The 27,650-nt window shown below is 43.5% G+C and overlaps 2 protein-coding genes across 2 annotated transcripts; both read right to left on the bottom strand.

The window, feature by feature from the left end:
- Nucleotides 1–2,353: 2,353 nt before the first annotated feature.
- Nucleotides 2,354–4,636, bottom strand: LOC132795440 (uncharacterized). Its single transcript, XM_060806144.1, has one exon. The coding sequence runs from the start codon at nt 4,634–4,636 to the stop codon at nt 2,354–2,356; it is 2,283 nt and encodes a 760-aa protein (XP_060662127.1).
- A 39-nt stretch (nt 4,637–4,675) lies between these two features.
- Nucleotides 4,676–7,465, bottom strand: LOC132795439 (uncharacterized). The gene is made up of 3 exons (XM_060806143.1): nt 6,464–7,465; nt 5,365–6,386; nt 4,676–5,321 (listed from the first exon to the last, which is right to left on the bottom strand). Exons 1-3 carry the CDS (start codon nt 7,463–7,465, stop codon nt 4,676–4,678), a joined length of 2,670 nt encoding a protein of 889 aa, XP_060662126.1.
- Between the last annotated feature and the right edge of the window lie 20,185 nt (nt 7,466–27,650).

Raw genomic sequence — 27,650 nt, 5'->3', positions numbered from 1 at the left:
CATTTTACGCCAACTCCAGGGCTGGATATCTCCTGCGAACACGCGTCGCTATCACTATCATGATCACTCATATTTATTTTTACTTTGAAACACTCGCGGAAATGTAACGACTCAAGCTACGAAATCACACCTTGCTAGTAGGTTTTTATGCCACTCGGAAACTGAGTTCCACTTGACTTGTAGGGTCCCTGCTCGGGCGCCACTTGTAACGAACCGTCACAACGCCAAGGTAACTAGCGCTGTCCAGGGGTCGAAATAAGAAATTTATGTTTGCTGAAACCCTACAAGCCGAGTATCACAAGGTGTGAGACAATCTTGGTAGCCAAATGGAGATCTCGATGTAAAAGAAAGACACAGTAGTTTTGAATTCTTAATTTTGTTTTCTTTATTTCTTATTTCACTGCTTCCAGAGAAGTCAACAATGGTATAGATATTTCCGCTTCTGCGATTGTCCTCAGGTCCAACGTCGATAGGAATGTTATGCGGGTGGTTGTCACGAGGGTCAGTGTGAAGCACACTGACTATGTTGCGCTGTACACACTTTTTCGGTGTCGACTGTAGTGGTTGTAGTCACCCTTCTACAGTTAACGGGAAAAGTTGTGGTTCGTGCGAATAGTATAAAACGTGACACGCGGCGTAGGTGGAATGGTTGTGAGTGTGTAATCACACTGGTCCAATCACACCGTACACACTGTTCCAGCGTCGACTGTTGTAGATTGTAGTCATACTACTACAGCTGTTCGTGAGGGCGCTGAAATAGTTCCAAAGTTTCTTCTTCCCGAAATAAAAAACACTCGCGTTTTTTTCACTAAATATATATTGTAGATTTATTTGTAAACTTGGCGGATTTTTGTGGCGCACAGAGTTGGGTAATTATACCGATCGAAAAGAGACGTGGTTGGAAACTGAACGTCAGAGAAATGCCGACGGCATTTCGTTGATCTATGCTGAGCGCGGCTCAGCGGTGGTGAGTTGTGGGAGAGAGAAGTTGAGAGCACTGGAGCTTGAGTGCATTCTTACGCACTGAGCGCATTGCTAGTGAGCGAAAAAGCTTTGAGTGCTTTTCGGTCGGCGGAGCGGAGGTGTGCCTCTCACTTAGCAATGCGCTCGCATCAACATTCTCCCCCCCCTTGCAATATTGGGATTGCAACCGAAACTGCTAGTAGCACGTGCCTGACAGAATCCAGCCCAGCGTGGAATTCTGCGCCATAGGCAGTCCGCCTTGGCCCGGGAGGATACCCGGTAGCACGACGTCAGGGTACACATCAGCCCCCAAGACTGCCGAGACCGATGCCGAGCGGAACCAGTCCTTGTCAGCCAACACGAGGTTGCTGAAAGAACTGGGCCCGGCTGGTGTGACAGTCCTGGTGGGCGTCGTTGTATGGAGCTGCGGATCAGTTTTGAAGACGACCTCATGGGTGACGTCTTGGAGCGCAACGTTGCCGTGCACACTCCTTCTGCGCCCACGCGAGTGATGGAGAGGCCCATGGCCACTGCATGGACAGCACGGATCCATGAGCACTCGCGCCTCGAAGGCCGTCTTCCCCGTGACTAGCCAGACCGCCGCGGTGGGGAGAATACTGACTCCCTTGCACTGGAGTAGTGCCGTCAATGACAAGGCGGGGCTAGGCACGGGCCTGGTGTGTGGGGAAGTGGGCCGGTCCATCCGGGATGACGATGGTCCTCCTCTGGTGGGTGCCGGGTGGTCGCGTCGGCCCCTCGGTTGTCGCGCCAACCGATGCTTGGAATTAGGATCCCGCATGTGCAGCATGGAGTGGTGGTCCTCACCACAATGCCTGCACCGTCCACCGCTGCGGCAAGTGCCCCCGGAGTGCTGATGAGCCAAGCAGTTGGGACACTACTTATTGACAAGTACTGCCCGGAGCCGCTTCTCTGGCGTCAGCTGGGCAAACCGTGGACATTGGCGCAGCGCGTGGACACCACGGCACACCCTACAGCGGTACGAGTTTGTGCCGGGAGGCACATACTCACCCCGCTGGGGGGCGGCCCGGCGAGGCACGGAAACTCCACGCGGAGTAACCGGTGCTGGGGCGGGCTCGGACTCCATCGGGGCGACTTGTCTCGGCGGAGAGCCGGCAATCGGAGGCGAAAGGGAGCGCGCAGGCGAGAAGAGCCCTCGCAAGCTCACTCCGTCGGAGAGGCAGCAGGATGATCTTCTGGAGGACGCCATGGTAAACTGTAACGGGATGAAACCAAAAAGCGAAAAAACAAAAGGAAGAGAAAAAGAACAAAAACAATAGATTAAATGAAGAACATGGCGCGGGATGAATTGCCTAAGCCGGAAGAGAAAACCACAGGATAGTGGATGGCGGTAGAGAGAAGAATAGGTGACTCAGAGCGCGCGTCCCGTAGGAAGGAGGACCAGCTTTGCAACTGGTCGGCGGAAAACACCATGATACGTCTGGAGGTCTACCACACGGACCATTTCATCAGCACCTGGGCAAGCGGTCAGCACACGCCCGAGGCGCCATTCTTGTGGTGGTATATTCTCCTCTCTGATGACCACCATGTCACCGATTTGGAGATCGCGTGAAGGTGACTGCCACTTATTCCGCTTATGCAATTCCCTCAAATATTCGTTCTTCCATCGCACACAGAAATGCTGATGGAGAGCCTTGAGCCGTTGCCAGCGGTTGCGGATGGACTCCACATCCTCTCTGGACTCTGGCTCCGCCATGGAGAGTAGCGGACCCCCGATCAGGAAATGACCGGGAGTAAGTGCCGCCAAGTCGCTCACATCCTCTGACATAGGAGACAAAGGCCGCGAATTGAGACACGCTTCAATTTTGGACAGGAGGGTGGAAAGTTCCTCGAACGTATGTTTTACGGAGGATACCGTCTTGTAGAAATGCGTCTTGAAACTCTTGACGCCTGCTTCCCAGAGACCCCCCATGTGAGGGGCACCAGGTGGGTTGAAATGCCATGCAAGACCTTGATGGCTGTGAGTGGTGAGAATCAGGTTGCGGGTGCTCTCCACAAATTCTTTGGAGAGAATGGAGGAGGCTCCGACGAACGTTTTCCTGTTGTCAGAGTACATGTGAAGAGGGCACCCGCGCCGTGCCACGAATCGGGAGAAAGCTTCCAAGAACTTTTCCGCTGTCAGATCCGTGGTCGCCTCAAGATGGATTGCCTTCGTGCTGAAGCACACGAAGACACATACGTAACCCTTCGTAATGTTGCAGCCCCGTCCGACGTAGCTCTTGGCGTCGAAGGGACCGGCGAAGTCTACTCCGGAGTTAGTGAAAGGTCGCGAAAAGGTCGACTGAGCGGTTGGGAGATCACCCATCAGCTGCAACTGGAGCTTGCGGCGATGAATCACGCAGGTCTTGCATGCACTAATTACTGTCTTCACCAAGTTCCTTAGCTTGGGAATCCAGAACTTGGTTCGGACCAGCCGCATCACCAATTGGTTGCCTCCATGGAGGGAGACTTGATGCGTGAACGAAACCAGGAGGCGTGAAAACACGCAGCCGAACGGGAGAATTATTGGATGCCGTTCGTCGTAGGATAAGGAGGTGGACGCTCTGACGCGTCCACAGGAACGCAGGACACCTTGCTTGTCAAGGAACGGATTCAAGCTTAGGATATCGCTTGACCCGATTAAACGATAATGGGACCGGAGGGAAGCACACTCTTTCACGTATACCCGGTTCTGAGCCTGTACAATCAGCCTCTCTTGAGCTTCTGCAAGCTCTTGAGAGCTGAGCGTCTCTGGAAACGAGACCTTGGGATGGCGGCAACGCTGGGCAAACCTTCGCACATACGCAAACACTCGGAGCGCTCGATCGAACCTGGAGAAACTGTCGAGGAAGTCCTCACATAGGACTTGCGCTGCATGGACCTTCACCGCTCGACACTCCAATTCAGTATCGAGCCCAATGACTGGTGAAGGCCACTGCGCTGGTGAGTGCGTCAGCCATTCAGGCCCCTGCCACCAAAGGCGACTGGCCAATAGCTCTTGCGGCGAAACACCGCGGCTTGCCAGATCGGCTGGGTTGTGTTCGGAACGAACATGTTGCCAGGTGCCATTCACCGAGTGAATCTTGGCCACTCGGTTCGCCACGAAAGTGGTCCACTTGCATGGCTGCTTATCCAACCTTGCCAGAACTATAGTGGAATCTGTCCACAGGTACGTCTCAGCGTCGGGGGTGGGAAAATGTGGTAGGAGGGCGGCGGATAATTCTGCCAACAGGAGAGCTCCGCACAGCTCAAGACGAGGTAGAGAGACCGTCTTGATAGGTGCAACTCTAGTCTTCGCTGCTAGAAGGCTCACAGACACTTGTCCAGCTGTTTCCACACGTGCGTAAAGAGCGGCTCTATACGCGCTTTGAGAGGTGTCGCAAAGACCGTGGAATTGGACTTTTGCGCCGGGAGTGTAGTTGGTCCATCTAGGAATGCGGATGTCCTGCAAGGACGAATAGTTTCGCAGAAAACTGGTCCACTGCTCTGTGAGATCCGCCGGTAAGGAGTCGTCCCAGCCGATTTCTTGCTTCCAGATTTCTTGCATAAAAATCTTGGCCCAAATGACCACGGGAGCAAGCCAACCTGCAGGATCGAACAACTTGGCGATCTGCGACAGCACTTCTCTCTTGCTGAAAGATGGTTTGGACACCATCTCGGCGGTGACGAAAAAGAACTCGTCGGACGTGGTCACCTAACGAATACCTAGCGTCTTTGCGACACTAGCTTCGTCGATCTCGAGGAAGTCTTCACAGAGCAAGTGATCCTTAGGGATTCTTCTCAGCACATCTTTCGAGTTCGAGGTCCACTTACGCAAAGGGAACCCAGCACTCTCGAGCGCTGTTCGAAGCTCATCTATAGCAGACACCGCAGCCTGCTTAGTGTGAGCTCCTGCTAGGACGTCATCGACGTACATATAATTGGCGATGATGTCACTAGCGAGGGGGTACCGGTCGCGAACATCACTCGCAAGTTGATGCAGAACGCGGATAGCCAGGTACGGAGCACAGTTCACTCCAAAGGTGACTGTGTTGAGCTCAAAGTCGCATAACTTCTCGTCTGGAGTACGGAAGAGCAACCTTTGAAACCGGGTGTGTTTGGGATCCACAAGGATTTGCCGATACATCTTGGTGATGTCAGCGTTGAAGACGAACTGGAAAAACCTCCATTTCAGGATTTGAATGGTCAGGTCGGATTGAAGGATTGGCCCAGTGTGGAGGATGTCGTTCAGACTCTTCCCGTTTGAAGTCGGGCTGGAGGCGTTGAATACAACGCGAAGCTTCGTGGTGGTGCTGTCGGGCTTGAGAACAGCGTGATGCGGCAAATAGTAGTTGCCGGAACTGGATGGGGGGGACTTCAGTCATGTGACCCAAATCCAGATACTCTCGAATAACGGAGTCATATTGTTCCTTCAGAGAGTCGTTCCTCTTTAAACGGCTCTCGTTTCTCAGGAACTGAGCGAGAGCGGTAGCCCTCGAGTGACCCGTTGAGGTTCGCACGGTCGTGGCGTTGAAGTTAGCCTCACAGAAAAGGACAGATTCTTTCGCTGGGCTAGCCGGCAGGTCCTCCACCTCCCAAAATTTGGAGAGGAGTTCCTCCAATGGCGGAGTTCGCTCGACGGACAGTCGAGCCGAAAAGGACGAAATGGACTTTGAAATGGATCCCGACACAGGGCCAGTCAGGATCCAACCGAAAATGGTCTCTTGACCGAGGAGGCTCCCACAAATGTTAGGGTGAGAGCCGCCGAGCAGAATGGACGGGAGGATGTCAGCGCCTAGTAGCACATCAATCTGCGAACTCTCATGGAATTTGGGGTCTGCCAGCTGGATGCTGGGCAGATTTTCGAGGAGTGTTTGTGGGACGGAACATGAGGGCAGATTCCCCGCTAACTGGGGGAGGACGTACGCCGACGCCTCGATCTGCAAATCGGGTCTGACCGGGGAGCCAATTAAGAATTGGCAAAACTTTCGAGGCTGGGCTGCCACAGCTTGAGTCAGCCCAGAGACGCGGGCTTGCACGGATGTATACGGCATCCTCAAGCGCTTGAACAAGTTCTCTGAGAGGAAGGTGGATTCTGATCCGGAGTCAATCAGAGCCCGAGCTGTATAGCGGACGCCGAGATGGTATACGTGAATGACAGCTGTGCTGAGCAGAACACCTTGTGTGTTAACTGCCACGAATGACTGGACGTTAGCTGACTGGGTGGAAGTAGACTGTACTGGAGATGGAATGGGGTTTGTGTCTGTCGGCGTTGGGCTCACTCGATGCAAGAGTGTATGATGACGACCCTTGCAAGTAAAGCAGCTGTGCGCACTTGTGCACTCGGCCAGGATATGGTCTCGTGCGAAACAATTTAGACACAGCTTCTGTTGCTTTATATAATTGACCCTATCGTTGATACCCATCTGGAGGAAACGAGGCACAAGCGAATCGGGTGATTCTCCCGGGAACACAACTTGCAGGACTGGGTTTTTAAAGTCACCCGACTCTCAAAGGAGTTGACCTGCTTGGCGACGGAGGCCTCCTTGCGTGAGGCCCGTGTAACCGTCGGAGCGCTCGTGCTGGCTGACACTTCCGCTATCGCTTCTAGGGTGCGATACCGCTCTAGAAGGAAAGCGTTCATGTCAACCCACGTTGGAATGTCGCTCTTATTTTGTATGGACTGTTCCCAAAGAGAAAGGGTCAATTTGGGGAGCCTCGAAGAACACAGGAAAACCAGGATGCAATCCCAATTCTCCGTGTTGATCCTTGAGTGCTCTAAGGCCGTCAAGCACCCTTGGATGGTGCTCTGCAACTCCTGAATGGCTGCACCCGACTCTTGCCCAATGGCGGGCAAATTGAAAAGGACTCGCAGCTGACTGTTCACGAGCAACCGTTTGTTCTCGAAACGCTCAGTCAAGCTGGACCACGCCGACTGAAACCCCTCATTGGTCAAAGGAGACTTTGACACAATGGCATGGGCTTCTCCGCTGGTCTTGGAGTTGAGATGGAAAAGTTTCTCAACTTCCGACAGTCTTGGATTTCGGATGTAAATAGCCGTGAATAAGTCTCGGAAGGTGGGCCAGCGAGTGTAATCGCCTCCGAAAACTTCGGTGTCGCACGGAGGTAGGCGACACCCTGTGGACATGAACGGCACGGCTTGCGTTTGTACGGGTGTACGGGGAGTGAGTGCCTGGGAGGCATCAGCTATTTGCTCACTTAACTGAGCGGACCACTGCTCATAGAGAATATAGCAGTAATCATATTTTGCCTGAATGGTAGGCAACTCGTCTGTCGTCATTTCATCCGACATGAAGCAGGAGCAAGCCTCGTACTCCTTCTCGACCTTGTCCCACAAGGCACGCATCTGGTCCCTCCGGACCTGGCACGTGTACAGGGACGGGCTGTCAGTAGAAGGCTTGTTAAGTCGCGCCGCAAAGTGACTTATACGGTCAGTCGCGGCGATGAACTTATTCAATGCCGAATCTACTACATTGTGAGCCATTTTGCTTTGTGAACGAGTAACAATTGACCGAGGAATTGGGACGGAAGCAACCTTGGTCTTAGGAACAGACGGAGGTTTCGTGACGAGGATCAGAGGCTTGGTACCGGAAGTGGGCGAAACACTAGCTGACCGTGCGGGGACCTCCCTTTTGGTGTGAACTGGCGATGTGCTGGATGCACGAAGAACCGACTCCCTCTTGGATCTAGGCAGAGGGGGGTTACTCGAAACTCTAGCGGCGCTAGTAGAAGCCACGGACAGTCTAGCTTTAGTCTTATCGGGTTTGCCCGTTGACATGCTACGCACGGAAGATAGGAAGCAGCTGGTTTGAAAACCAGAAAATCACAGAAAAATATACCAAAAAAATACCAAATGGAACTTGGTTTTTTTTTATCCGGAAACGGCCCAGAAGGTGGAAACGGAACGGAAGGCACGTAGCAACTAGTAAAAAAAAATACCAAAGAAAATACTAGAAAAAATACCACAGGTAGTGCTGAGATATTTTGAACCCAAATGGGTACGGACTGCGGACACAGGCAACGAACGCAAAGGGGCCGGGGGAAATTTCCCGCGACAATCAAGCAAATGATTGTCGAAAACAAGAACAAAAAAAAAGCACGGAAAAATACCACCAAAACACAATATGCTGGAAAAAACACAAATGTGGTTAAAAATGCGCTGGATGGAAAAAATAATAAATAAATTGTCACAGAAAAAACAAAAAATTATTTATATAAATATATATGGATATGTGGTGGAAGGAAAAGTGTATTTATATGTAGGTGTGTATATGTGTGTGTGTATGTACACCGACACTTGAGCTGGGAGTTGCTCTCAAATACACACACTAAAAATATCACTTGGCAAAAACAAATTCAAAAAAAAAAGGCTAGGGTATATCGAGTGCGACTACCGCTGCCCTGCCAATCTGTTACTTCACTCGCAGAAGTACTTATACACGCGGTTAAGCATGCACATCAGTATGTACGTATGTATGTATGTATGCTTGCACTGCGCTGCCAACTTCTTAAGCAAGCGAAGTGCATGTATGTTTGTATGTAACACAAAAGAGAGCGAGAGCAAGTGCAGACAACAGCGAATGCACAAGAGTGCGTGTGTGTGTGTTGAGAGAGCGCGAGAGCAAGCGCGGCTGCAAGCTGGTGCGCTTGCGGACAAAAGAGAGTGCACCGAAATATGTGTGTATGTATGTATGTCGGCAATTACCGCGACATACAAACGTACAAGAAATAACGGATAAGAATTAAGCAAAACGAAATTCTGGTACACACTTGGATTTAAATTAATTAATTCGTATGATTATATATGTATGGAGTATACAATATATAATCTTCGCACTTTAAAAAATGTTTCTCTCTGGATAATTTACACTTGTCACTGCACTTGCACTTGCAAAAAAAAAGGAAAAAAACACACATGCATACATACGTACGCGATTGGCGGAAAAAACAGATATAATTATTTGTTATATATGTACTTAGGCAAAAAACCATGGAAAAGGTCGTCCGAAGAAAAAAAAAAAAGGCAATTGACAAAAGCTATTGGAAAAACTTTTGCGCAATATGGCGGAATTGGAGGGGCGCTGAAATAGTTTCAAAGTTTCTTCTTCCCGAAATAAAAACACTCGCGTTTTTTTCACTAAATATATATTGTAGATTTATTTGTAAACTTGGCGGGTTTTTGTGGCGCACAGAGTTGGGTAATTATACCGATCGAAAAGAGACGTGGTTGGAAACTGAACGTCAGAGAAATGCCGACGGCATTTCGTTGATCTATGCTGAGCGCGGCTCAGCGGTGGTGAGTTGTGGGAGAGAGAAGTTGAGAGCACTGGAGCTTGAGTGCATTCTTACGCACTGAGCGCATTGCTAGTGAGCGAAAAAGCTTTGAGTGCTTTTCGGTCGGCGGAGCGGAGGTGTGCCTCTCACTTAGCAATGCGCTCGCATCAACAACAGCTAACGGGAAAAGTTGTGGATCGTGCGAATAGTATAAAACGTGACACGCGGCGTGGGTGGAATGGTTGTGAGTGTGTAATCACACTGGTCCAATCACACCGTACACACTGTTCCAGCGTCGACTGTAGTAGTTTGTAGTCACACTACTACAGCTAACGGGAAAAGTTGTGGATTGTGCGAATAGTATAAAACGTGACACGCGGCGTGGGTGGAATGGTTGTGAGTGTGTAATCACACTGGTCCAATCACACCGTACACACTGTTCCAGCGTCGACTGTAGTAGTTTGTAGTCACACTACTACAGCTAACGGGAAAAGTTGTGGTTCGTGCGAATAGTATAAAACGTGACACGCGGCGTACCGTACACACTGTTCCAGCGTCGACTGTAGTAGTTAGTAGTCACACTACTACAGCTAACGGTTGAGTTCGGTGTACTTCGCGAAGAATCGTAACTGGGATGTACGGTGTAGGTGAGACGAGTGTTGGTGTGTAATCACACTGGCACAGCCGCACTATACACACTATTCCAGCGTCGACTGTACTACTGGTAGTCCCACTGTTACAGCGAACGGGCACTTGCTTTGCACGAGCACTACGAAAAACGAGGTAAACAGTATGAGTGAGACAAATGCTGGCGTGTAATCACACTGGCACAGTCACACTGTACACACTTTTTTAGCGTCGACTGTATTAGTCTGTAGTCACACTACTACAGTGAACGGGAAAAAAATATGCACGTTGTGCGAAAAGAAAAGACGAACGAAAGACGCGGCGAAAAATAACAATGGGTAGCGTATGACGTTAGTGTTGTTGTGTTAGTGCGTTGTCGCACTTGAGTGGGGTTATGTTGGCTGCGTGATGAGCTTCTAGTTGTCAAGTATACACGTTGGTTCTGCTCAAGACTTTTTATCAAAGGGACTGGCGGGTAAAAGAGTTTCGCACTGGCAACTTCTAATCAGAGAGTCACTTTAAGGAGAGAAAGCAAGAGCGACATAAGGAATTTAGGCTTCAATGTGTGCGTAGTAAGCATAGAAAGAGATAGATAGAGAAAGGAAACAGTCAGAAAGACAGTCTACATTTTCAGCAGTTCGAACAAGTCTAAGCAACTGACAACTCTCAAGTTTAATATTCTTAATTTTTGATACCCGGATAGTATAACTTTGTGCCGGAAGGAAATATATGGGTAATTCTCTAGCCTCCTTATGCCTATTACATATGGGTAATTCTCTGACGGATGTTTTCATAAACTAAAACAATTTTAAAAATAAGTGAAGGTTATTCTTAAAGCTTTTGATTTGTACTATTTTTAGAGCTAAGATTGATTTTAGAAACTTATTCTGTTTTACGATAAAATATATAAATTCGTTAATTTTTTGGTTTTGCGTACGAATTTGTTAATTTTTGCAATTATTAGAACAAAAAACAAAACAAAAGAAAATTCCAAAACCATTCATAGCTCTAATTAAAGTACTAATCTAGAGCTATAAGAGTAACCTTTTCATATTTTTAAAATTGTTTAAGGTTGTTTTTTTTTGTTTACTGAAAACATCCGTCAGAGAATTACCCATATGTAATAGGCATAAGGAGGCATCTCCGACTCTATAAAATATATAATATAAAGTCTTGATCAGTATCAACAGCCGAGACAATCTGGCCATGTTTGTCTGTCTGTATGAAACACTGGATCTTAGGGACTATAAGAGATAGAGCTATAGCAAGCGTAATTTTAAAGCTAGAGTCGCGAATTTTATATACAATATACAATTTGTATGTACAAAATTAACTATAGTATTTTTGATTCCTGAAAATTTGGGTGCGATCAGATAAAACTTATCGAAGTTATTAAATACCTATGTATAAGCAAAAACGCTTACTTACTAGGGGTCTAAGTTGCTTTGGCTGACAATCTGGTATATTTTGTGTAGAAGTTACGTTTGGCTGGGTGTGTGTGTATGTATAGAAAAGAAAAAGATCGCCAAGCACGTCTGCTATGTACGAAATTTTATTTGCGACTGACATTGTTAAGTTATCGTTACAATCGGTTAGTATTACAATAATCGATATACGCACGCAATGAATCGAACACATAGAGTTTCAATACTTTGCATTCTATAGTATATCTTTATATACCATTTATATAAATTTGGTATTTTGAGAATAATACCACAATATTTTTCTTTTATACAAAATGTGTAGCGGGTATCTCACAGTCGAGCACACTCGACTTTAGCTTTCTTACTTGTTATAATTTGACCTTAATTGAGGATTTCATTTCATGTCACCATGTAATCAAAAGGATCAACTATGAGTGACAGGAAAGATGCGGTTTTCGAAGTAATTGAGGACTCACCATATCGGGCAAAGGTGAAGCAGCTACGTGCTTGGGCTCCCTTTGTCGGGACATTGACGACGATCTTTAGGCATAAGATGACCGAAGAGAAGTGGATAAAACTGAAAAAGCTCAGAAAACTCCTAGAAAACGAGTACTACTACACTTTGCAAATGATCATAATTACAATGCCAATCCAATGATCGTCGGCGATATTTGCGTGTTATACCGAGTCCAAGCTGGCAAGCTTAGAGAATATGCTTAACGAAATCAAGATCAAATATGAATATAGTTTACAGTCGAGATATATCGATCTCATCATACTTGCTGACTTCATCATTTACAGTTATTCATCACACGGAGTTGATCGTGATTGATGACCAACAGCCAAGTACAAATCCCACAAACTTGGAACCCGAGCCCTGTGCTAATCTACCAGCATCAACGGCAACAAACCAAAAGACAGCAACGGCCAAAAATGCAGCTGAGGAAACGCAACTAACGCAGATGTCAAGTGCTGTCAAGAAAACAATTCCCTTTACCTCTAGTTTAATTGCGTCACAAAAGCGTCTTGCAAATCCACATGCTCCAAGTTCTGAGTTAACAACCCCTCAGAATGTCTTGTTCGAAAGGAGGTCGACTGCTGCCACGATCGTCGATCACGGGATTGAGCGTATTGCACCAACTGCTTCTTTAGAGGAGGCACGCCCTGCTAAATGGGGTCAGAAAGACTCTTCAGTAAAGCTGGACAGCTAATATCAGAGAGCAGCGCTAAAGGCAAAACACGTAAACATTCTCTTATTTTTTAATAAAAATAGAGATTTAATTTGATCTCCTTAAATGAAAGAAACAATTAAGAAAGCTACCCGATACCCATTTTGAATAAAAGAAATATATTTTGCGGTATTTTTCTCAAAATATACCGAAAATACTTTAAAAATACTAAAAATATACCAAATGGTATGTTTGGTATATCGATATAGTACACCATTCAAAATATACCATAGACGTCACAATATACCAGATTGTCAGCCAGACCCCTAGTAAGTAGGCGTTTTTGCCAATACAAAAGTATTTCATTAATAACTTCGACAACTTTTATCTGATCGCAAATTTTCAGGAATCATAACTACTATAGTAATTAATGTATATACCAAAATTCGCAACTCTAGCTTTAAAACTACGCTTGTTATTCGATTTTTTTGATTTGCGGGGGCGGAAGTGGGCGTGGCAAAAATTTGAAACAAGTTTGATCTGCGTGCAAGCATAACAAATGCTGTCGAAATTTATAGCTTTATATCTTATAGTCTCTGAGATCTAGGTGTTCATACGGACAGACGGACATGGCTAGATCGTCTCGGCTGTTGACGCTGATCGAGAATATATATACTTTATGGGCTTGGAGATGCCTCCTTCCACCTGTTACATACATTTCCTGCCGGCACAAAGTTATAATACTCTTCTACCCTATGGGTAGCGGGTATAAAAATGAATTGTTAGATTGTAAGAAACTAAAAAAAGTATTCCGTTATATTAAATTTAAGTTGCTTTTGAAATACATACATTAATTTACTTTTTGGTCGTTTCATAAATTCAAAATATATCGATGTTGTGCCCGATAAACATCCTAAACTTCGATATAGGGAAACATCGATGTTTTTGCAGCTCTACGGCCAAGGCCAGGCAGCAAGAGATGCAACCTCAGCAGGTAGCAGCCGAAAAACGACAGCTGGGTGCGGCGGCGGCAGCGGCAGAGAAGCAGTTGGGATTGGACGACGAACAAGCGGTAGAGGCGTCATCGAACACTGAGAGCGATTCTGACAAGCTTGACTTATCGTATTGCAATGTGGTGTTGACAGGCACCTCCATCAAGAAGCTCAACTTCAAGAAACCGCAGGAAACTTCGTTAAATGCTGATTCGCCCAAACCCAAAAAAATTGCCTAAATGCATTACATTCAATGCATTATGCATGCAGTATGAGTAACACCAGCACCAGCGTAGAGCTTGCTGCGTTTAAGGCACAACAGGCGTTGCGTTGACAGCCAACCAAAAAACTCAGAGTGCGTGTTGCACGTTGTACACAGTTAGTCGGCTAATCGCCTCCGCCAAGTTACCAGCAACAACAGCTGAACGCCACCGGTGTTTGTAGAGTTGCTGTGCGCAAACACACCGTCAACGACTCTGGATGTGCGCGGTGTTAAAAATTGCAACTCGTCTCCGTCGGTGTCATCGTCTTTAACTGCAGCGAGGCGGTGACTTTGCGTGACTGCAGCTGACTGAAGGGTATTCGCGCCGCCTTGCTGTGCAGCTCGTTGCTCAGCTGCTGGATGGCACGTTCGTGACCGAAGCGGGTGTCGCGCAAGCTGCTCGTGCTGATGATGAGTCCGTTTTGGAATTGATAACGCACTTGCATGAGGAACTTCTTAAGTTCATTATACGGATGCACGACATCAAAGTTATCCACTTTATCGCGATGATTCGAATAGCGGTGCTTTATGTACTCATCGAAGCCGTGGCTTAAGGGCTCGATGCACAAGTGGCAGCTGCCGAAGCACAATGATCGACTTGTTCTTGGTGCTTCCCAATTTGATCAGTTCGTTAAGTTCGCTATCGGTTAGATTCTTCAGATCGTTAGCCAGATGCGGCTCGGTTGTCATGTGTGCCATCAGCTCTGGCTACCCTTTGTACGTCTTGTCGCAGTAGCCGAATTCGCGCATTTGACGCACATCGCAGATTACCAATGTGCGGAGACGATGCACGTTTAGTTCCTCCAGCAGTGCTTTGGCACTGCCTTTGAAGTCGTAGCACACCGGACACCTGAGCTGCGGTTGCACACTGAAGTAGGAGGGTTGCTTGGGATACTTGATCGCCCAGTGTTGCGATTTCAGTTTGTCAATGTTGCGATGCGTCTTTGTGGAATGCGAGCACGCGTACTCGTATTGCTTCTGCAAGACAGTGCGAGATATCGATTAGGTAAACTTCATTAAGTATTACAAATAAAGCAGCTAAATTAAGCCTGCAACCACCAGTTACTATGAACATCGAAAATATTGAATTTAATTCGTGCCGTACAAGACGGTATCAGTTACTATCGATAACTGGTATTGCCGATTTATTTCCGGACTTTTTCCAAACGACATATTCTGTTCCAAGTTTTCAAAATTTCTCGTCTTATCCTTATCAGTTAAATTCATCTAATTGTATTTTGTGGTCCTTTAATTACTGACAGCTCTATTTTAACGGAACTATTGGCTATAAAACCTGTTTTTTCGGCATGTCCGGATGGAGTGCCTAGTTGTGTGCTAAGGTATTGTGCTAGTAGTATCTGTAAACCGCTTTATAAATTGTTTGAATTAGCCGTAAACTCATGCTCTATTCCAAAAATCTGGGAAAAGTCATACGTTATACCTAAAAAAAGAGAACAAATCTAAAATTCAAAATTATCGCGGTATATGTAATTTGTCTGCGATTCCGAAAGCATTTGAAAACATCATAACTTCTCAACTGCAATACCTATGTAAATCTATAATTTCACCTTACCAGCATGGGTTCGTGAAATCTAGGTCTACTTCTACTAACTTATTGGAGTTCTCTTATATTGTAATTAAAGGATTTCAGAATAAAATGCAAAGAGATGTCATTTACACCGATTTTAGTAAGGCTTTTGATTCAGTAAATCATCACCTCTTACTGTATAAACTTAATCTTATAGGGTTTCCTCATAGCCTAATTGAGTTGATCTCCTCATACAGAATTTCAACAGAACTCAGAATGTTTATTATAATGTCTTTGTATCTAAATGTGTCCAAGTTATTTCTGGTGTGCCCCAGGGTAGTCATTTGGGTCCTCTGTTGTTCACTTTGTTCATAAATGATCTTCCTTCTATTATAGAGCATTCCCGTGTACTTATGTACGATGATGAGTTAAGCTTTGCCTGACATTTAATGATAGTCTTACGATGTCACTGTTGCAATGTGACCTTAGTCGTCTAGAATCTTGGTGCAGAGTAAACATGTTACATCTCAATTGCAATAAATGTAAGTTTATGACCTTCTGTAGGGGTTCTTCCCAGGTAAATAACTATGTTTCATATGATACTCCTTTAGAGCGAATTGACGTTGTGAATAACTTGGGGGTTCTGCTTGATGCAAAACTAAAATTTGATAAACATATTCTGTCTGCTATAAATAGGGTCATGGGTGTTCTGGGATTTATAAAACGCTGGTCGAAAGAGTTCAACGATCCCTTCATTACCAAAACTTTGTACGTCACACTGGTTCGTCCTATTCTTGAGTACGGATCTCTTGTCTGGAATCCCCAGAATAGGGTTTATCAAGATAGGATTGAGTCGGTGCAGAAACAATTCTTGTTATTTGCTCTTCGTAGTTTAAATTGTAATTGTAGAGATTCTTGGAATAGGCTAAATACTTGCATTCCCCACACTTGGCAATCAGATGCATTTCACTCGGCGTGTAGATTGATTTGTTGTCGGTGCATCGCAAACGCAACTCCTCGATCAAACGGTCCAGGAAGTCCTCCATTTGCTTCTATGTGCTCGCCACCGAGCATTAGATGATTGGACACACAGAGTTGGCACACCAGCATTTGCATCAGTATTGATGTTGCGATTATGGCTACAAGGATCCCATAAATATTGTCTACCACATACGTTGTAGCCATGCCGGCAAACGCATTCAGCCGCTGCAATACTATCTGCGCATCAGGTGCAAAAATCGTTACACACTCGGTTTTATTGGCAACACATGCCGTGAGTCAAATCCTTCCACAATATGGCCAATCACTGTCAGTTTGTGCATTCGAATCGCTTTCAGTACAAGTGTCGCCACTGTGACTTTGGACACACTCAGCATCGCCCCGTCGTTGATCTTATGACATAGGAACATCCCGGAATGCCTGGCCTTCCCATTCAGCAGTTCGATCGCTTGTACAATAACAATGGCCCAGATATTTTTGTGAAAAGGCCGCGTGAGCCATTCGCGCCCACCAATCATGATCTGACCATTCAGACCTTCGACCCCATCGAGTTGTCGTCGGATGAAGAGGATGACTGAACTTATAACGCTGAGTCCACACAGGTACGTTTTTTATGCTTCTACATTTGTATTACTACACGGGCTGTGACAGACAAAATGCAAAAAAAATTATTACACATATTTTTTACGTTAGAATGAACAACAGTCTCTAGTACGGAATATTATCGTTATCAATGGTAACTAATAAGTATTTAGTTGCAGACTTTCACTGAGTAAAACTCTACCAGGTGAAATGAGCCCCTAGATAGAAATGTCTCGATAGGGAACATTTGTTGTGAACGAGCCTTTATTAATTTTTTTTTTTTTTGATGCTATGACATCTGTGAAACATATTTAGTATACATCAAGTCATTGAACACACAACAACATATTTTTTCATCGTGTTAAAAATTTCGAATTTTGTGCTAGAAAGTGATGATTTGCGGAACGCATAGAAAACCAGAAAAGTGTGGTGTACTACGAGCTGCTAAAACCTGGTGAAACCGTTAATACTGATCGCTACCCACAACAAGTGATCAATTTGAACCATGCATTGATCGAGAAACGACCAGAATGGGCCAAGGTAATTTTGCTCCATGACAATTCATCTGCCCACAAAGCAAATATGGTTCAGGATACAATCAAAACACTTGGCTGGGAGCTGCTACCCCACCCGCTGTATTCACCAGACTTGGCTCCTTCCGACTAGCATTTGTTTTCATCGATGGGACACTCATTGGCTGAGCAGTAGTTTGATTCCTACGAGGAGGTCGAAAATTGGGTGTCTTGTTTTTTGCTTTAAAAGGCGAACAATTTTATTGGCGTGGTATCCACAAATTGCCAGAAAGGTGGTCAAAATGTGTAGAAAACAATTGCCAATACTTTGAATAAAATGTTTTTAACTTTTCCATTAATAATTAGTGTTTTATGTTCACAAAAAAACGCTCATTTCATACCGGTACACCTGATATATTTATCGGTATCGATAGTAGATAGCTAATTTCATTTGTAATCTATAATGAAATTATAAATCAATGACAACAGTCGCCCAAATTCAACCGATATCGGACTACTATCGTATCGATACTAACCGATAGCTGTTTAGTTGGAGACTAAACTTATAGCTTGCTTTATTTATATTGTTACATTGTTAGGTATTGTTTGTGCCAGCAATGTTGGGGAGGTTATCGAGGGGGATAGGAAATGGCAACTCCAGGGGAGGGAAGTTTAAAAATTGTTCCTCCTGTTAAATATGAGAAGGAAGGAGAACGTCAATTTTTTCAGGAAGTTGAGCATGTGGGTTTAGCTGGGTCGTGGAGTTGAATTTTGATCGAGGTTGGAAACGGTGCGACGGAGCGACACCAACGACGTAAGACAGCGGATGCCAGGTGACGCATCCAGCGCCTAATAAAGTGGAGGAGCCGACAGAGTGAGTCAAGCTGAGTGACACTAAGCCTGTCTTCAGAATAATATTCAGTGCGCTCTCGCTCAACAAGATTTAAATGAAAAGATTATATATTATATTTATATATGAATTACATTACACAACATAATCCAATCCCAAGAGCTCTTAGGCAGGTCAAGGTAGATGATTAAGCGATTTAAGTAAAGGTATGTAAATGCATACAAACGTGCGTATATAAAATTATAAATAAATATATATGTTATAATCTCCAAAAAGTGTAACGCATCAAATAAAAGTTGTCTTTTACGCCGTTGTGGCTATATGGTTATTTCGCCTCGTCCTACTGCGTTATTCTTGTATCGTGTTCCTTTGCCAAATTGAAGCCCACATACCTGTTAATATTATATCTGTAAATAATTTAAATGTTAGTAATTAAGGAAAATTCTTGGATAGTATAATTGTAATTACGTTGAACATCGTAGTGGCCATCGCAAGGGAGATGGCGTCGATGTGGCCATCTCAGGCAGGGTGGGTACACAGGGGTCCAATTGGGCCCTATTCAAATATAAAAAAATGGATCAGTGAGTGTATTTATAGTTGTTTTCTTTGTACTTACCGTCGTCAATAATTTGTTCATACATTTTCTTTTGTTTAGCGCAATTTTCAATCGCGCGGCAGCTGTTTATTATGTTAGTGATGCGTTTCATCTGTCTTAAAGCAGCTGTCTTGTATCGGTGGAGTTATCGATTGTGCGGACTGCGGGCCAGGGATGGAACTCCACCTGAGTACCGATGAGCCGATGATATCGATAGTAACTAATCAATTTTCAGTTGCATATTTGCAATGCATGAATACAACTTAATATATATCGGTAACAATAGTAACTAATAACTTTTTAGTTGCAGATGCTTTACCAAAAATCGATAATTATCGGTATCGATAGTAACTGATACCGTCTTGTACGGCACGAAATAAACTCAATATTTTTGGTATTGATAGTAACTAATGGTTGCAGGCTTCATTTATAGCTTGTTTTATTTGTAATCCTTAATCCTCGCACTGTCTTGCAGGAGCAATACGAGGTCGCGTGCTCGCATTCCACAAAGACGCGTTGCAACATTGACAAACTGAAATCGCAACACTGGGCGATCAAGTATCCCAAGCAACCCTTCTACTTCAGTGTGCAACCGCAGCTCAGGTGTCCGGTGTGCTACGACTTCAAAGGCAGTGCCAAAGCACTGCTGGAGGAACTAAATGTGCATCGTCTCCGCACTTTGGTAACCTGCGATGTGCGTCAAATGCGCGAATTCGGCTACTGCGACAAGACGTACAAAGGGTAGCCAGAGCTGGTGGCACACATGACAACCGAGCCGCATCTGGCCAACGATCTGAAGAATCTAACCGATAGCGAACTTAACGAACTGATCAAATTGGGAAGCACGAAGAACAAGTATTATCACTGTGATCTGTCTCGCGTGCTGATGATGATCGAGTGTGGCAATTGCGCAACAGGGACTCGCGAAAACCCTTCAGTTAGCTGCAGTCACGCAAAGTCACAGACCCGCTGCAGTTAAAGACAATGACGACGATGACACCGACGGAGACGCCTCGGATGCAATAGCTCAAGTGGTAGAGTGCAAGCCGCGCATGTTGTGGTGGTCGGGTTAGAGCCCGCTCGAGGTACAAACTTTTTTTTTTTAACCACCCGGTCGGTGATGCTCGAGTTCAAATCCCGATCGTGAATACATGCATATTTATTTTTTATATTTTGAGATTATTACCGTAATATTTTGCTTTTATTCAAAATGTGTAGCGGGTATCTCACAGTCGAGAACACTCGACTGTAGCTTTCTTACTTGTTTTCTTTTCTTTTTGTCTTTTTAGTGACTTCTTCTAAATATATGGCAACTAAATTATTTTATTTTTTTGAAGGCAAATCTTTTATTTAGATTTCTTTTTATGTGGGCTTTTAACTACTACTTCGCTGTTGCGAATCTCACAGCTATTGCATGACCTTTTAATTTTTAACTAATTATTTTGGCCATAGTATTATTTCACACACTTGCACTACACTACTTCACTAGCACTGGTGGACTGCTGCGGCTGCTGCTACGATGAAGAGGCGACAAGTGGAAGCGACGATTTTGGGTCAAAGAGCCTTGAGCGGCTCGGCACAGTCGTGCAATAGTGCTCTGCCCAGAGATGCACTGCACTTAACTGCTGGCGCATTCTGGTTCTGCAGGCGGCGGACCCATAAATATAAAGGTCTCCCGGCACGAAATAGTCGGCCTCCGCTGACTAACATGTGCCGCATTTGTGGAATTAAATCTACTACAAAAGTAGAATTTTACCTATCCGTATTATTTTAAATAAATAATGACGGTTTTAGACGAATTTTCACAATCTTAAGACAGAAAAAATTTAAATTAGGCCCAATGTAAAAACTTGATTATTTCTCCAAAATAATTACCTTCTCTTGGCAAGCATAACGAGCTGAATTATTTTCATTGCTCAAAAGCAAAAAAACATTGATGGATGCTGCCGATGTTGGCAGATTATTGTAACGAATCACTAGTTATACCCGCTACCCATAGGGTAGAAGGGTATTATAACTTTGTGCCGGCAGGAAATGTATGTAACAGGTAGAAGGAGGCATCTCCGACCCTATAAAGTATATATATTCTTGATCAGCGTCAACAGCCGAGACGATCTAGCCGTGTCCGTCTGTGTGTCTGTCCGTCCGTCCGTATGAACACCTAGATCTCAGAGACTATAAGAGATAGAGCTATAATTTTTTTTCGACAGCATTTGTTATGTTTGCACGCAGATCAAGTTTGTTTAAAATTTTTGCCACGCCCACTTCCGCCCACGCAAATCAAAACAACCGAATAACAAGCGTAATTTTAAAGCTAGAGTTACGAATTTTGGTATATACAATAATTACTACAGTAGTTATGATTCCTGGAAATTTGGTTGCGATCAGATAAAAATTGTGGAAGTTATTAAAGAAATACTTTGTCTACTTTGTCTGACAATCTGGTATATTGTGCCGTCTTTGGTATATTTTGAATGCGGTACTATATGGATATACCACATATACCATTTTGTATATTTTTAGTATTTTTGTAGTATATTTGGTATATTTTGAGAAATATACCGCAAAATATATTGCTTTTATTCAAAATGGGTAGCGGGTATCTTACAGTCGAGTACACTCGACTGTAGCTTTCTTACTTGTGTAGTATTCGTCTGGTGCTGGTGTTGGGTTTATTAGCGTGGCGTACGCGCTGGCTTCTCCGGTCTTTGCTCAGGTAGCATGGGGTTAAATAAAAGGCCAACTAATAGGACGCACCACTTATAACAATAATACATTTAAAATTCGCGTACATAAGGGAAGACAGAGAAGAAGGAGTGTAATGGGAAGGTTACAATAAACAATAGTGAAAGAGACGAGAAAGGGAAGGAGAGGAAGGTAGTTTAACAAAGAAGACGGAGCCACTCTCGAATGCAACACAGCTGTTATTGTGTGCAGACGCCCACCCTACCATGATCCTGCATTCATTGCCAAAAACTAAAAGTTGGCAGGATCCCTAAGAGACAGTGGTTCGACTAATCTACTCCTGCTTGGTTAGGCATGGTTCCAAATAAAGGTAAACAATTAAGCGGACATACTTAATTTATTAACATATGACAAAAATAATTTGAATATTAAATACATTATGAAATGACAAAAAATATGACAAGAGAAAATAAATAAATAAATAAATTAACGGACAAACATAGTAAGTGTGTATGAAGCGGAAATTAATAAGGCAAAAAGAAAAGAATAAATAAATAAATACTAAAAATAATTAACCTATAAATATAAAATATGTTCTGGAATAATTATAATATAAATAATTATTTTGGAAGTATTAAAGGGAAATAAAATGAAGTGAAACTAAAATGATAGTTAAAATTAACTAATTTTGGTTCATTTAGAATGCATTACTAGCATTTAGAATATAGGCAAACATTATATTGAAATTAAATGTGGATCAGCTGATGGCTGTCACTCAAATAAATGACTTGCTATTCCCAGTCTCGCAAGGTCATTGACCGCTGGGACTGCAAACAGCTGTAGCAGCGCTATGGTCAGAGGGACCACAAGCAAACGAAAGCTTTAACTCTAGCTCATAAGAAATCAATTAGTTAGAATGAATCAGACTTACATACAGTCGCGACTCCCACGCAGAAAGATCTTTCCTTGTGTTGGTGCTTGTCTGTGGTGTAGCTGTGGAGAAATAATAATTTCCGAGCTTTTGCGCATGCATGCAAGCTACTTGCTATGTAAGACGATCAAAACAAACATACATACATACACACGTATGTAGGTATGGTTGTATCTGATCTTGTACAATTAAACAGTGGTATCACTTACAAACATTCACTTAAAAATGCACACTAAACAATCTAAACTAACAACAATATAACGAACAATAAGATAACAAGAAAAATAAGCTAACAATAATACAACAAAAAAAAAAAAAACATTAGCTGCTATTCAGCTGTTCGCCTTCCTACTGGGTGACGCTGATATTCGCCTTGAGGACACCACAGAACATAGCAATCCGTAGGTGGAGATTGCAAAGCCGTCGGCCGCAGATGTTGTCCTTCATCCGAAACTCAGTCTGCTTGGTTTTGCTTAATGAGAGTCGGCAACCAACAGCAGATCATCTGCTCGTGGCGTACCAACAGCTGATGTGGCCAGCAAAGCTGTGACGGCAAGCTTTGGGTGGATGGCCGTTAATCCCTCCTTTGTGTGTGGTGAATTTTCAGTATAACGAATTTAAAATTCGACCACATTCAAATTTGGATATTGGCTTATTATAAATTGTTACGGCGTTTTATATAACTTCATATGGCATTCATATGAATTATTACGGCGTTTATATTAATTGTGACTGGGTTATTATAATTTATGACTGGGTTATTTGATTTTAGTTTGCATATTGGGTTTTATATAAATTATAACTGGGTTAATATAATTTAAGACTGAGTGCCGAATCTAAAAATAAATAGACAAAACTAAACTTAGAGCAACAAAAAAAAAAACGAAATATACGTATAACAAATATTTACCCTAATCTGGAAAACGGCACTTGATATGGGACGACAAACTCCTGAATTGGACAACCATCTATTGCAAGTGTTGGGTGGACGGCAAAGGTGCACTTTTGCGAAAAAAAAACCTCTTTTCGGAATTTGACAACTAATCCTACTCAAAAAGGTAATCGTTGTCTCTTTTGGTGTGGACTTAGCACGATCAGCTGATCTTGTAACTCACGCTTGAAAGTATCGTGGTCCACCAATAGATGGCGCTATTTTTGGAGCTTTCAGACTCATTGCTAAATAAAGCTCCGCTTCTCAGAACAAAACATGACAAGACATTTAGTACCATTTCCACAGACTACAAATAATTTTTTACAACTAAACAAATTAAATAATACAAATTAACTAGGACAATAAACATATAAATAAATAATATAATAAATAATAAGTATAATTATGTATGTGTGCAGAAAAAGAAGAAAAAAATGTTACATACTTTTAGGCTTAGTCAATTTCAACTACGACAAGCGGCCTATTACACATCCCCCTGGCAAAATCACACTTAGTCGTTGTAACGACAAAGTGGGATACCCGCTTGGAGGTAGCTTAATTGCAATGATGCGAAGATAAGCGATTATTGCTTAAGGTCCTTCGCATGAAGTTTGCCCGTTCTGTTTGTTGCTCCGATGTCAACTCGAGTTGCTGCGAATTATCAAAGGCAATTGAGGCAATGCTGTCAGTGTCAGCCGGGTGCATCAAACATATTGGCAATAGCTTGAAATCTCTCCAAAACTCAATACCCAAATATACGTCTTGCGACAAAGTCGGTACGATATAAAATCGTTGTGGTTGTATCTTGCCCTTAAATTGGACAGGAACACTCAACTTCCCACAAATTCGCTGCCTATTTCCATCAGCAGTTTTCACAGATGACAATAGTTGCGTATATTCGGTGTTGTTTGCTAGTATTTCCTCAGCTAACTTCCCTCCAATACAGTTAATAGTAGCGCCAGTGTTCATTAACCCAGTTATCGTTTTGCCTAGCATCTCGACTTGGGCATAAGGACGAGGATCACCAGTGATGTCCACTATTTACGCTAATACAGATCTCTTTTCCTCCTTATTGCTTATTATGCAATTCCCCTTCCGCTGTTTATTGCGAATACCTGAATTGCAAACATTCTCTACATCAAAACTAATAGATCTGGCCGGATTTATTTGAATTTCCGAAACTATGTTGGATAAACTATTATCTTCATTTACTGGGGGTTGGTACCCTTTGAGACTTGTTTGCGTGCACTTGTTAACGGTGCACGCACCTACAGGTTTGGTTGAAATTGCACAATTCGTGCAACTGGGTCGATAAGTGTCACGCTTACCACAACCGTAACAGAATACTTTACGTACGGCTACACAATCTTGGTATCGATGACCACTCTTCCCACAATTCCAACATGAAAGTGTTAGAGCATCCACCTCCAGATTCTCTGGCTCTTCAACATCATCCTCTTCATCCATTGTGGCTTGTACCGCGACTTCACTTACATGCCGTCTCGGTAAACCTCTGGGAACGGTTGATGGCATTGAAATGGTTTTCAAAAACCTCTCTCGCGGACGAACAGTGTGACGCAACTGCTCAACGCTGAATATTGGCACATACAATAATTCGTGCTGAATATCCGAGAGCAAATTGGCTCGCAAGAATTCCAGCATGGACTGCTCACTCATTGGGCTGTTCAAACGATCTACTAATGCCACAATGGCTTCGTAGAACTGATCGAACGATTCGTTGGATTTCTGCTTTCGTTGCGAAATAGCTGCTCGAATCTCCAAATCGGTTCTACCATCCGTAAACTGATTTTTCAATGCCTTGCATAAATCTGCCCAACGAACTTCTGTCACACTTTTGTGGTACCTCCAGAAAAATTTACTTCCTCTACCCTCAAACAAGTTACTCGCATATCTTGCTAGCAACTCAAAGTCTCCGTCCAGAGTTTGTCGAGTCAATGACTCTACTCGATACAGAAAGTCTTCTATCGACATAGACGAATGTCCAGAGGACCTCAGCTTCCAATTAGCAATAATCTGGCTAATTCTGTCGGGTCGTAGAGTATTACTCAGTTGAGAACCCGGTGGCGAAGAGTTGGCACCAACTTGTGGCGCTCTCGGATTTACCAACGGATTCGTATCTAGCCGCTTTGGTAATCCAAACAACTCCTCAAAGTTTTGATGCTGTGGACTTGGTGGAGAAGGTCTAGGAACGGATTGAAATTGTTCATTATGTACAGCTAGTTGTTGCTGAGCTACTCTCTGAAACCCATTCTCCAGCACCTGCGATAGTATCTGCGTCTGCTGCACTAATGCTGCTGATATCGCAGCCGCAATTGCCTGTTGTATTTCTTGGCAAACAGCACTTGCCACTGGCTGAGCTATTGGACTCTGAGCCACAACTGGTTGCGGAGCTTGTGGAATTGGATTCGGCTGCCTTGGCTGCGAGCTGGATCTACTACCATTACCAGTAGAACTTCCTGCATTGGCATTTGCGGATGCGACCGCTGCCGCGGCTTTCGCTTGCCCTCTAGTTATCATAGTTGCACTTGAACTGGCCGCTTCCAATTCTTCAGCAAGATTCATGGAAGATCTTATTAACACAGTCCGGCACACTGGACATAAATTCCTATTGTCAGTGCGAGTCTCAAAGCAGGCGTGGTGAAAATAATGATTACACCTCGTAGCTAGTAACTGAGCTGGATGTTCGACCTCCTGAGTACAAACACAACAAATGGTTTCCCCCTGAATTATTTGACCTGGCATGATATATAAGACCTACGCGTCAGAATTTACTGAGAAATTCTGCTACGCCAAACAAATGTATAAAAAAATAAAAATAATGGGAAAATAAATAATATATAAATAAATAAATATAAATAAGAAAAAAAATGAAATAAATAAATAAGTAAATAAATAGATAAATACCAACAATAACACACAAAAATAACTGAACAAATAAATAGATAACTAAATAATAAAACAAATGTAAATTTCAACAAAACTGATAAATAAACACGATTCATAAGATATTTGGAAACCATGCAAAACTTCACAGAGTGTAAGTTAGCCTCCAGATTTTCCTATTAACCCACCTGAATGGATAGGACTAGTTGCTAGATAAGCATACCTTCAATTAGTATGACGAGAAAGCAGCTCTGAACCACGATCCGTTTCAAACGCTAATTGAAATGTGAATGCCTTAACAGCCACTAAAAAGGAAAGAAAAGAAATTGGGGAAAATATAAGCATTCATAAAGCTCCTTCATGTTAATAATACCAACTTTAAGAGCAATTATTTCAAAACTAAGTATAGCGTAATAGCGCATGCAAACCATACTCGGTCGATAATAGATCGCCTAATTAGTAATATTACATTGTAAACTTTTATGATTGATGAAGACGGACAATAAACAATACTAAACACATTAAGCTGACTTGCGCCACCACGGGACTATGCAACCCCAGTCAATGAATTTAGTTGTCAATTGCTGAATTAATTTTGTAGTACTAATTTATTTCCATCGTTTTCATTAGGTGTTTTGCTTACCGCAAGAGGCAGATCTGGTCCACGAACTTTTTTCAAAGTAAGCTCTACACCTAAAGAAATACGACAGCATATACTACTGTGGGCAAAAAGTAAGGTGAATTTTCAATTTAAACTTCGCGGGCCTAACAATTCGGCCTAATTCTTTTTTTTCTTAAGTTGGCAAGACTGTTAATGACATCTGGGCCAAATTTCATTTGAATGTCATTATCAGAAATATATTTACGCTTGTGTTTTCCAAACGATCAAGAGTGCATTTTTCGATTTTTTACAATGTCTGAATGAGAAGTGCCATCAAATTTTGTTTGCTGAATGAAATTTAGGCTGCGGAAACGCCGAGTATGTTGCGGAAGACCTTTGGTGATTCTACCATGTCACAAAAAAAATGTTTTTAAGTGGTACAAAGACATCAAAGAAGGTCGAGAACGTGTTGATGACTTGGAGCGCTCCGGACGACAATCGACGTCAACACATGACCAACACGTCAACAAAGTGGAGGCAAAAATCGTCGGTTGACTATTAAAGACTTTACTGATATGATCGGAATATCAGAAAGATCTGTGAAAACCATTTTGAAAGACCATTCGGGCCTACGAAAAGTCAAATCTCGTTTGGTACCAAAAACGACCAATTTCTGTACACGTTTTTCTTGACCATTTCGCAAACCACTGTATTCGCCTGATTTGGCTCCGTGTGACTTCTGACTATTCCCAAAACTGAAGAGACCACTTCGGGGAATGCGTTTCGAGTCGATTGAGGAGATA

The sequence above is a fragment of the Drosophila nasuta genome, chromosome X (assembly GCF_023558535.2).
Source record: "Drosophila nasuta strain 15112-1781.00 chromosome X, ASM2355853v1, whole genome shotgun sequence".
Lineage (NCBI taxonomy): Eukaryota > Metazoa > Arthropoda > Insecta > Diptera > Drosophilidae > Drosophila > Drosophila nasuta.
The sequence above is the reverse complement of the archived record's forward strand: the minus strand, read 5'-3'. Positions and strand labels throughout refer to the sequence as shown.

What these genes read in the sequence shown, in the direction of transcription:
- LOC132795439 (XM_060806143.1), bottom strand. Translation starts at nt 7,465, where the DNA reads ATGGCTCACAATGTAGTAGATTCGGCATTGAATAAGTTCATCGCCGCG. An exon ending in TCAACTCCTTTGAGAGTCGG is followed by an intron (nt 6,387 to 6,463) that starts GTGACTTTAAAA and finishes CGTTTCCTCCAG; the next exon opens with ATGGGTATCAACGATAGGGT. An exon ending in TATGACTCCGTTATTCGAGA is followed by an intron (nt 5,322 to 5,364) that starts GTATCTGGATTT and finishes CCCCCCATCCAG; the next exon opens with TTCCGGCAACTACTATTTGC.
- LOC132795440 (XM_060806144.1), bottom strand. Translation starts at nt 4,636, where the DNA reads ATGGTGTCCAAACCATCTTTCAGCAAGAGAGAAGTGCTGTCGCAGATC.